This window comes from Entelurus aequoreus, linkage group LG24, assembly GCF_033978785.1.
Source record: "Entelurus aequoreus isolate RoL-2023_Sb linkage group LG24, RoL_Eaeq_v1.1, whole genome shotgun sequence".
In the NCBI taxonomy this organism is placed as follows: domain Eukaryota; kingdom Metazoa; phylum Chordata; class Actinopteri; order Syngnathiformes; family Syngnathidae; genus Entelurus; species Entelurus aequoreus.
Genome location: NC_084754.1, coordinates 38,753,000 through 38,764,969, shown reverse-complemented (window position 1 = coordinate 38,764,969; position 11,970 = coordinate 38,753,000). Strand labels below are relative to the sequence as shown.

Genomic DNA, 11,970 nt, shown 5'->3' with positions numbered 1-11,970 from the left:
TAAGCCCCGCCCAGTCCTGTAGACATGCGCTCGCTTAGTTAGTTGCTGTGATGTTATGAGCTAGGCTAGGAAATATAAGAACTTCACTACCCAGCATGCAACCGTAGTGATGAGCATGCGCGGTAGCCACAAGAAGGTTGTATGTAGCTGTCACGCCAAGTTTCTTCCCTCTACAAAAACCTTCCCTCCCCCATTTACTTCCGTGGTCATGTTTCCTTTTACGTCATTGACAGCGATCGATAGCACTTCGGCTTTGACTGCCCGTCGCTGGAAGGATACTTCGTCTTTGACAGCTGCTGGAATCTGAACAAATTGATTGGGGTTTTTTTGTACAGGCGCGAAACAGGACAGTCGCGTGCAGGTTAAGGACCCCCGGCAACTTTGTGATTTTATTGGACGCAGCCCCGGAAGTAAATGGGGGAGGGAAGGTTTTTGTAGAGGGAACAGGAAGAAATTAGGCATGACATCGCCACCTAGAATGTGGTTATGAGCACGCTCTGAGTAAACGTTGAGAACTCAGCCAACACGCCTCGTCTGCATTATTTACAATTAGACAGACCACACAGTTGCTTGTTTAATTTTGCACTGCAGATACAAAATCAACCTTTGTGGATGGTTTTGTACTGGAAAGGGTGATAGTAAACAGAGCATTAACATGCAAAAAAAAACAGGAGCAAAATAATCCGTAATAAATTAAGATAATAAATCTCAAACAAGCTGTTCATTTTTGTCTTTTTACGCAACCAAAGAAGATTTGCAATCAAATATATATATTTTTTAATTTCTAATTATTTTCCTTTATTGCAAATCTTTTTTGGGGTTGCATTAAAAGACACAAATGTCCCTCCATATGTATCGACAGTGGACTATTTCTTATTTTTGCATTTTCATGCTCTAACCTAGAATCTGCCTGAAAAAAATTCCCACCAGAGCAAAATCTGAGTAATTTCCTCCAGTTAAAAAGGTTGTGTTCAGGATTGTATATGGCGCCTCTTATGATGCAATGAAATAGCTGAATTACATATAGATTATACAGTTTGTGTATACATGTATACCAGGGGTCACCAACGCGGTGCCCGCGGGCACCAGGTAGCCCGTAAGGACCAGATGAGTAGCCCGCTGGCCTGTTCTAAAAATAGCTCAAATAGCAGCACTTACCAGTGAGCTGCCTCTATTTTTTTAAATTGTATTTATTTACTAGCAAGCTGGTCTCGCTTTGCTCTACATTTTTAATTCTAAGAGAGACAAAACTCAAATATAATTTGAAAATCCAAGAAAATATTTGAAAGACTTGGTCTTCACTTGTTTAAATAAATTCTTTTTTTTTTTTACTTTGCTTCTTATAACTTTCAGAAAGACAATTTTAGAGAAAAAATACAACCTTAAAAATGATTTTAGGATTTTTAAACACATATAGCTTTTTACCTTTTAAATTCCTTCCTCTTCTTTCCTGACAATTTAAATCAATGTTCAAGTAATTTTATTTTTTTTATTGTAAAGAATAATAAATACATTTAATTTAATTCTTCATTTTAGCTTCTGTTTTTTCGACGAAGAATATTTGTGAAATATTTCTTCAAACTTATGATTAAAATGCAAAAATTCTGGCAAATCTAGAAAATCTGTAGAATCAAATTTAAATCTTATTTCAAAGTCTTTTGAATTTCTTTTAAAATTTTTGTTCTGGGAAATGTAGAAGAAATAATGATTTGTCTTTGTTAGAAACATAACTTGGTCCAATTTGTTATATATTCTAACAAAGTGCAGATTGGATTTTAACCTATTTAAAACATGTCATCCAAATTCTAAAATTAATCTTAATCAGGAAAAATTACTAATGATGTTCCATAAATTATTTTTTAAATTTTTTCAAAGAGATTCGAATTAGCTAGTTTTTCTCTTCTTTTTTTCGGTTGAATTTTAAAGAGTCGAAATTGAAGATAAACTATGTTTCAAAATTTAATTGTCTTTTTTTTCATGTTTTCTCCTCTTTTAAACCGTTCAATTAAGTGTAAATATCATTAATTATTAATAATAACATAGAGTTAAAGGTAAATTGAGCAAATTGGCTATTTCTGGCAATTTATTTAAGTGTGTATCAAACTGGTAGCCCTTCGCATTAATCACTACCCAAGAAGTAGCTCTTGCTTTCAAAAAGGTTGGTGACCCCTGATGTATACACTGCACATTTGCCACATGCCAAGATTTTACTTTTTTTTTCTAAAAATGTCTTTAGTTTTAAGAGCTATATACATATTTTTAGACATTGGCTTTACAACATCCTAATTCTAGCATGAATAATTATATTTTGTCTATTCTAGTTTAAAAATGTTACAATGGAGTAAATAACTATTCAAATAAGATATTTTGGGTTTCACCACGTTTTAAGGATTCTGCAACATCCAAGGATGCTTAGTTTGACAATTTTATTTTTAATAATGCATGTTTTCAGAATAAAATTCTCATTTCTATCTTATAAATAGACACATCTAAATTGAGGATGTCTTATCAAGTAACATTAACTAGATTCATGGACAGATATTTTCACTTACTTTTTACCTAAAATACATTATTTTTCTTTATATTTTTAGGATTTTACAATATAAACAATGATTAAATCATGCTGAATTACAGAGTGAAAAAGTATACTGTTCCATATTTTTATAGGTATTGCAGCCAAGGACATGAGAAGCTAAAACAAAGACAAAATGTTGTAATGAACTAATAATGACAAACAGATGGGACATTGGGACACAAAATAAAAGATGCCCCTCAAGTGCAAATAACACAATTTTAGAATAAACTACAATATGATATAAACTTTACATTGCATCGTGCAAGACTTTAATGCTACTTGTCCGTTTGCTCAGTTTATCTCTCAATTGATCGTCGTTATGAGAAGGCAGTGACAAAAACAACCTAACATGGAAGGCAATTCTAACATAAGAGTAACTCATTATAAAACATGCACGTTGATCTCCGGTTTGAGGCTGTCAAGAGTTTAGAAAAAATGTGTTGTGCCATGTTAGGGGATGTCCTGAGGATTTAGTGAGTGTCTCCGCTGACCGATGAGCCGTCCCCCCGCGGCGAAGAGCATCGGGAAACCCCTCGTTCAGTGTTGTCGGAGCTCGAGCCATTTTGACTGTGCAGTTCCGCCGAGGTGGCGTTTGTTGAAGTCGACGCAGGTCGGGCTTTCTCCTTAAAGTCTGTGATTATTACTGTTAGATCGCCGACTGTGACCTCCAGATGCTGGGCGCTGCTCCTGTCCACGTTTTTCAACCTCGGCCTGGATAGTAGAGGCACCAAAACGCTTATGTGACAAGACAAGAGACCAACAACTATTTAGTAGCTGACACACACACACCTCATCTTTTTTAAGCTTTTCTTCCTCAGCGAAGGATCTTTATCGCTCTTGTCTCGCTCTGATTTTTCTTTCTTCTCCTTTTTAATTTGCGCGGGTGGTGCAAATTGCTGATTTACTTGCTGTACAACAAGTTGAGAAACAGGCCGTGGTTTCCTAAAAGACACATGAAGGTTATAGTTAGGCTTAAATGCTAGAGCGGATTCAATGCGCCAACATTTAAAATGAATACTTCCCTGAGAGTGAGTTAAAGGCAAACTGCATTATTTGGGGAATTTTGCCTATATTTCACAATCCTTATGAGATAAAAACACACTTTTTTTAAATGTATCTTAACTTGTACATAAGTCAGCTTACAATGGAGTGAATGGGAACCATTAAGTCATGACATCATTGTGTCTATTCCGACCATAAAACCCAATAAATAACCATCCAAAAAGCGCCAACAATACTCCATTCACATTTTTTTTTACCTGAATATTAACCAATTAGCGATATTATTTTTTTAGTGGCGCATTGTCACCGTGAGGTAACTCCTTTAAGCTGCTGCATTGACATCATGAGCTGGTGAGCTGCTTTCTCGCCCGAGCTTGTGTACGTTTATTCTAGATCATAAATAATGTCTCTCACCTTGATAATGGAAGGGTGAGGACATAATCCGACAAATTCATCAAATTTGACAGCCAATTTAGACCAGGTAATTGCAAGAAAGACACGAAAAGACGCTTGGTTTCATCCCCCTTTTTTCGTCATGAGGATTGAGTCATTCATCTAAACGGAATTATATCAACATCCTAACAGTTGGGATCCTAATGACAGCAGACGTTGTACAGTAAGTGATGTTTTATTATGTTTGTTGGCTTTCATCAAGTTTGCAGTGAGTAGTAATCAGTAATGTTGAAGGAAAAAGCGTTTGTGAAATTAATGTGTCGCTGTATGCTTAAAATTAGCAAAATACGTAAATATTACATGTTATGAATGTGCCTGTCACTCTATTACATATATATTTATAGTGTATAAAAAATGTGGATGGAAGTTTTTGGATGTTTTTTTAAGCGCTTCATAGGCAAAATAGAGCGACTCTTATAGGCTCCATTGGATTTGTTTGCATTTGTTTATTTGAAGGACAATGTGCAGTTACATTAAGAAATAACTGCACCAGATTTAGCACCATGCTAATTTCCGTCTGTAGTCCTTTTATGGTGCATCTAACATCCACAATTAAATTACACAGGATTAAAAATGCCCAACAATATTGAAATTACATAATGATAAACAATTTATAATACAAGTACAATACACAAAGGGTATGTGTGTTACAAATCAGTGGGCGGTCAAGTTACAGTATTTTAGCAGCTTCATTTAAAGTGCAGATGTATATAAAGTGCAGCAGTTTTTATGAAAGTCCACATACAGTGCAGTAGCCATCACATGATTTCCATAAGGGTATCATTCAATAGCCATATGCCTGATTGATATTTCATGCATTAAAAGTTTGCGATGTTACAAGATTGGAATGGTACTCTGGTGGCCATCAGTAAGTTGACTTTTGCTTGCATTTATTTAGAGTGCAAAAATAAAAACACATGCGCGCTTGTGTTACATAAAGATTGTGAGTGATAGGCAAAATTCCAAAACAATGCAGTTCCCCTTTGTTTTTGATAGAGATTTTGTACTGGATCTGATTGCAAGTAATGTGTGCAGGCAGTATATACTGTAGACCTGCACTCACTGGGATGAGGTTATAACTGGTTTATAAGAAGTATAAATATAACAGTGAGTGATGAATGAAAAAGTGCACACGTGTTTGTTTACTGGATATACATACTGCATATTCAAAACTGCACTTGTTTTTGATTCTAAAATGAACAAAACTGCAAACCATAAAAGATGCAGGAAGCAAGCCAACTGTGACAACAAGCCACATACTGTTGCTATGGAAACATGGCTGCTTTTCTAGAGGAAGCACACCAGTGTGTTTACAAGACACCCCCAAATAAAACCTATTTATGGACCAAAGTATTCTTATATGTTATTTTTATTTTATTTTATAAACCTTTATTTATAATATGCAACATTTACATATAAGCAAAGAAATAATAATGATCAAAACATGTACAGAAACAGTACAAAAAAACACCAGGGGGTTGTAAACTCAAAGCAAGTAAAATAGAATACAAAATATATATATGTAACAAAGTGTAAAGCCATAGGCTCACACAAGTTCCGTAAATAATCCAAATTTGGAGTACAACATCATAGTTTTCACAGCTTTTTGGTTGTTAGAGGTAGAAAGCGTTTTAAAGTAAAGTGCCAATTCTTTTTTAAATGCACAAAAAGCAGGTCGGATATTGAGAAACTTACATTTATGAATATAAAACTTAGTCAATAGTTTAATGAGGTTGCAAAAGTAAAATTTGTTTTCAATTGTTTTCTCATACTGTGTAAATCCAAATAGCACATCTTTAAAACAAAGCACAAATTTGTCATGAATATTGTCCAGGATGAAACGACAGATGTCCTGCCATAGTGATTGAGTGCTTTCACAAGTCCAAAACAGGTGGTAAACAGTCTCTGGATGCATGTTACACAAGGTGCAGGTAACATCAATGCTTGTATTTAACCATTGCAGTATTTACAGGGTAATAACCATGAATGATTTTGAAAGAAATCTCTTTGACTTTGTTTGTAAGTAAATACCTGTTTGGAAGGGACCATGTTTTGACCCAGCAGATGTCATTCACAACATTATTCCAGAGCGCAATTACATAGGAGACAGACACATAATTATTTTGGAATAAGCTAAGGATTTTTCCTGTTATTTTTCTGATTAAAACAAAGTTTCCCTGCAGGAGTGTCAAGTAGATCATTCACAATTGTTACAGCAGAAAGAGGAAATGAGTAAGCCCTGTACAACATAACAACACCTGATAGAATGGCATCAAAAACAATGGCAAATTGTTTGGGAGTCACAGGGACCTTAAAATGGTTGAGAAATTCTTGGTAATTAAAAAGTTTACCTTCCTTATTGAAAAGCTGACTCACTAAAATAATACTATTCTTCAACCAATTGTTGAGGAAAAGAGATTTCCTTTTGTAACATACGTCTTTATTGTTCCAAATGAAGTATTTCGTAGGTGAGAAAAAAACTCAGATTTTTAGTAATAAGTATTCCTAGGTAATTAATACTCTCCTAAATTGGAATTTTACATATAGACAGCATTTCACATCTCTTTACAGCCATCAATTCCCACTTATTCACATTTAAATGGAGACCAGAAGTCAAAGAGAATGCATGAATCACATTCAAGGCGAGAGGAATTTGAGAAGAGTCCTTCAAAAAGAGTGTTGTGGCATCAGCCAGTTGGCTGATAGTTATTTCTCTGTCTAATATAGAGATCCCCTTTAAATGACTAGTTTTATATGAACAGATAACAATTGGGTGGCTAAAAAAAATAGATATGGAGAAATTGGACAACCTTGCCGTATAACACGTTTTTTTAATTCGAGCCTTGGAGATGTACCAGTTTTTAACTTTATTGAGCTATTACCATTTCAGTACAAAGTCTTGATTGTTTTGCGGAAAAAATTGCCGAAGCCAAATTTGTCAAGTGTCTTGAAGATAAATTCATGTTCGATCGAGTCAAAAGCTTTGTAGAAGTCCAAGAAAAGAAGGAAGCTTCCATCATTAATGATTTCTGGGTAATCCAGTATGTCAAGTACAAGCCTGATATTATTCGATATGTGCCTCCCTCTCATAAATTCTGACTGTGTCTCATCAATTTTGTCATCCAGAACCAGTTTTAAGCGTTTAGCAAAACTAATAGCTACAATCTTATAGTCATTGTTTAGAAGGCTAATTGGACTTCAATTATCAATGATTAGCAAATATTTATTTGGTTTGGGTATAAGGGTAATGAGGCCTTGTGTTATGTTAAAGTTGGAGGAAGGACACCTGTATCGATACTTTCACAAAACACTTCTAGTAAGAATGAAGATAGCTCTTCTGAAAATAGTTTTTTAGAATTCAGATGTAATACCATCCACTACAGGAGATTTGTTATTTTCTAAGCTATTAATTGATTTCACTACTTCCTTGAGACAGATTGGATGGTCATAGAATTATTGGTCAGCTGTGCATCTATAAATGAAACAGCATCACTTTCACAGTATTTACCATTGTATGATTTTTTTGTAAAATTGAGAACAATTTGCAATCTGTTTTGCATCATTGCAAACCATATTGTTTATTTTCAGTTGATCAATGGTGTTAATTTGAGCCTGCGATTTTTCTAAACAAAAGAAATACGCAGAATTTTGTTCACCTCCCTCCAACCATTGTTTCTTGTGTAATTTATTTTGGCTTTCTAAGAACCTTTCTTTTTCTTCTGCTGACATATCTGGACATATAGAGGATAATGCAGTAATGATATAAATCACATTTTCTTCCTCAGATTGCTTTTTCTTAGCTAGATTACTCCCAATATTTTCTAATAAATTTACCTAGCTCATATTTAAGGAGTTCCCAATTACTACAATAAATGTTTTGGGTCTTAGCTTTATTCCAAAAAAGTTGTATTAGATATTCTTATATGTCTAAGAGTAGGGCTGGGCGATATATCGATATAGCGGGTTTGTCTCTGTGCGATATAGAAAATGACTATATCGTGATATTTGAGTATACGTTCTCACACAGTTGCTTTTAGCTGCAGGCATTACACTACAGGCGTTTCTCACTCTTTCTTGTCTCTCCTTCTCACAGAGACTTAAACAAGTGCACCTTCTTACATACGTCACATACGTATACGCCCTTGCTGAGCAGAGAGGTAGCAGCATGGCTAAAGTTAGCTGTGGTGCGAGTGGTAATACGAGAGTAAGAAGGTGCGAATCTGGTAACAATTGAAGGAAGAATTCATTCCTAAGAAAAACAGCATGGGGTCCATCTTCTGGCGGTGGTTTGGCTTCAAGTGGGAATATGTCGAACAGACAACCGTAATTTGTCAAGTTTGGGGTGAAAGCGTTGCTACAAAAAGTAGCATTACTGCTAATATGTAGCATCATTTGAAAAGTCACCCGCTAGAGAATGAAGAGTGTTTGAAACTTCGAATGTCAACATCTCCGTTCGGTGCCACATCAACAAAATGCCGAGGCAACCATTTCCACATCAACACCGTATGAAAAAATAGTCCACGATATAAGGAGTTAACGTCCGCAGGAACCTACCACATAGCGAAGGACATACACTATTTGATTTCCTATTATGCAGCTCATTTTTATTTGACAGTTATTCAAATATCAATCAATCAATGTTTATTTATATAGCCCTAAATCACAAGTGTCTCAAATATCTTGTGTGACATCATGCACAGAAGTGCACTTTATTTGTTTTAAACTATTGTAGTGGCGTTCTGTACAAAAAGTGCACTTTAATTTAGTGTTGCTTTGATTTGTCATCTTAGTGACATCATTCACAAAAGTGCACTAATAGCTTGTTTTAAAATGTCTCGACAATCTTGCATTTTGTTTTGAAATGACATGAATGTTTGTGCCACTGCTTAATAACTGTTTAATAAATACAGTTTTGGAAAATTGACTTAGTTGTGATTTCCCTCTCTGCATGAAAGTTTAAAATGAGCATATATTAATGCAGTATGAAGAAGAATGTTCATTCAGCCCTTTAAGACTTTTGTGATTTAGGGCTATATAAATAAACATTGATTGATTGATTGAATGTAGACACACAGAATCATCATACTGCTGTGATTATATGTATCAAGTGTTAATTCAAGGCTAAGGCAAAATATTGAGATGTATATTGTGTATCGCGATATGGCCTAAAAATATTGAGATATTAAAAAAAAAGGCCATATCGCCCAGCCCTATCTAAGAGCCTTTATTTTTCTTCTGCTGACATATCTGGACATATAGAGGATAATGCAGTAATGATAGAAATCAAATTTTCTTCCTCAGATCGCTTTTTCTTAGCTAGATTACTCCAATATTTTCTAATAAATTTACCTATCTCATATTTAAGGAGTTCCCAATTACTACAATAAATGTTTTGGGTCCTGGCTTTATTCCAAAAAAGTTGTATTAGATATTCTTCTATGTTAATATCAATAACAACATTGACAGTTTGACGTCATACGTACATGGTGAGTTCACTGTAATGGGGTTAAAAATGAGGTCAGACTACCCAGACGGATATTCCACAAGTTAAGTGTCAAACGCTCATTCTGTACACCCAAAACAGGCCAGACGGTCTAAATAATACTACATACTCGCGTAAGTTAAAACTTGAACATCATTCTTACCGAGTTGACGTGCCTTTCCTGACGTCGCACATCACGCACTTGAACGCCTCAGCGGTGTTCCTGAAGGTGCAGACGCTACAGTCCCAGTAGCCATCGTCGGCGGGCGGCTTCAGTTGCCGCTTTGGCCTTTAAAAAAAACATAATAAAAACAGCGGCAAAGCTCGCTATGAACACCGCCTTCGTGAATAAAGTCCAACCCGCAACGAATCGCTTACTGTAAAGTGCAACTCCGAAGAAAGTCGACTAAAAAAGGGCGCGTGCTACCAACAAGCTAACAAGCTAGCCGCCATGAAACAGTGAAAACAGATCCATCAATTTACGAAGCCGTCTCTTTTTTTTCTGGGAATGATCTTTTGAAGCGTCTTCATTCGTGGGTTGTTGTTGTTTTGTTTTTTTTACCTTGTGGGACTCTTCTTGTCACCCATAATACACACGTTGGTGTCCGCGGAGTTAAAAACGATGAGTGTTATAAGTGCATCGCCTTTTGGCCGCTACTACTCAGCTGTGGCGGAAACTCCCGTGTTGGGGAAGATCACGTGACGAGGGTTCAACCAATCAGGTTAAAGAGCGGCGCTTTCGTTGTGATTTATGGAGGCGAGGTGGCTTCGAATACATCAGGGGTGTCAAACTCAAATACAGAGTGGGCCAAAATTTATAACTGAACAAAGCCGCGGGCCAAGGTTGAACAAATTAACCTTTTAACAGGGACCCAATCAAGTTTTGCATTGAATATTGAACAAGCAAGGCTTATATAACTTTATAGGGACACGCAAAATCGAGTTTCAAATAATAGGCGAGGGCGGACCTACGTCACTTCCGCCTACCAATCCCCTAGCAACCGGTCGCCATATTGAATTCGTTGAAAACAAACCAGCTCACAGCGAACACAGCATTGACAGAAAAAGCATTTAACGAGGTTTCACGGCATTTTAAACTTTTCTAAATGGCGTATGATTATGTAAATAGTCTTTCCAGTGAGGCTGGGTTAAGATACGAGTTAAAATGTTCTTTAGTTGATTAAATGGCAACATGAAAATTTAAGGTTTATTGGTTTTTAAAAACCCAACTGTTAAGTGCAAATTTAAACGAAACCGGTTTTCGAAAACAGCCTATACAGGCTATAGACTATATAGCAGACCTGGGCATTCTGCGGCCCGCGGGCCGCATCCGGCCCTTTGTGCGTCCCTGTCCGGCCCGCGTGAGGCCAATTATAAATTACAAAATACATTTTAAAAAGTATCTATGTCGAGTGTGCAATACAACAGTGCTGCTTTTGTTTTGAAAATCGTTATTTGTATTACTTCCGTGTGGGCGTGTGCGTGATTGTGAGTGAATGTGAACAGCTGCAATCATTAATTACAAAATAAAGTTGAAAAAACATCTATGTCGTGCGCGCAATACAACTGTGCTGCTTTTATTTTGAAAAGTATTATTTATGGGCGTGTGTCCGTGTGTAACCTGCGAGTGAAGGTGCACATGCAGCGACAAGTGATGCACGGTTTACACCCGAGACGCTAAAAAGAGAAAAGTTGATGAAGAATGGCGTGTTTCCAACAAGACATGGACTGCCATGCAACGTTCCTTCTAAGGTGCGTGCCTGCGCAATTGCGCACTGCTCAAGCGTCTGCTGCGCGCAGCAAATATATGCCGCGCACCAAATCAAATCCCATCTGAATTCTAAACAAAATAAACATATTTATTCTATGTAATTTTGCAATGCAACTTTGAGTGACAGTGACAACAAGCGGCCCTAACGGTGTTCGTCAACACCGTTCAATTGAACACCGTTCAATTATTGTAACGTCTATCCAGATGCTTCGAGGCCAGGAATTATATCGATCACTTTATTGAGCAAAACTGTTTATATTCGGACATAACTACACCAAAAACATGAGTAAAACACTTCTATCTCGAAAAACTAGTCATTTTCTGCCGTACAAACCAGGCCAAAAGCAACTTGTCATCTGTCACCAACACGCATAGCACTAAACCACTGGTGCGTTTATGGCCAACAAAAAGTCGGACAACTCAAACACCACACAAAGTTACACTATGACTCCTCAGTCATACGTGTGCTTATTTTACTGTCATCTATTATTAATGTTAATTTATTTATATTAGTCATGGAATGCTGTTACACACACTATGTTGAAGTATTACTATTATTATTAATTATTATTATTATAATTATTATGTATCTTACGGTATACATCAAAAATAATATTGAGCAAAATTTAATTGAAATATTGTCGATGTGGCCCTCCAGCAGTGCTCGGGTTGCTCATGCGGCCCCCG

At 36.3% G+C, this 11,970-nt stretch overlaps 1 protein-coding gene across 1 annotated transcript; it reads right to left on the bottom strand.

Moving 5' to 3' along the window:
* Positions 1–2,646: 2,646 nt before the first annotated feature.
* On the bottom strand, positions 2,647–10,241 carry LOC133641919 (YY1-associated factor 2-like). Its single transcript, XM_062036039.1, has 4 exons — positions 10,075–10,241; positions 9,676–9,801; positions 3,365–3,517; positions 2,647–3,286 (listed from the first exon to the last, which is right to left on the bottom strand). Exons 1-4 carry the CDS (start codon positions 10,098–10,100, stop codon positions 3,046–3,048), a joined length of 546 nt encoding a protein of 181 aa, XP_061892023.1. The 5' UTR covers positions 10,101–10,241; the 3' UTR covers positions 2,647–3,045.
* Positions 10,242–11,970: the final 1,729 nt, after the last annotated feature.

What these genes read in the sequence shown, in the direction of transcription:
- LOC133641919 (XM_062036039.1), bottom strand. Translation starts at nt 10,100, where the DNA reads ATGGGTGACAAGAAGAGTCCCACAAG. An exon ending in AGGAAAGGCACGTCAACTCG is followed by an intron (nt 3,518 to 9,675) that starts GTAAGAATGATG and finishes TGTGTCTTTTAG; the next exon opens with GAAACCACGGCCTGTTTCTC. An exon ending in AAAAGCTTAAAAAAGATGAG is followed by an intron (nt 3,287 to 3,364) that starts GTGTGTGTGTGT and finishes TCTACTATCCAG; the next exon opens with GCCGAGGTTGAAAAACGTGG.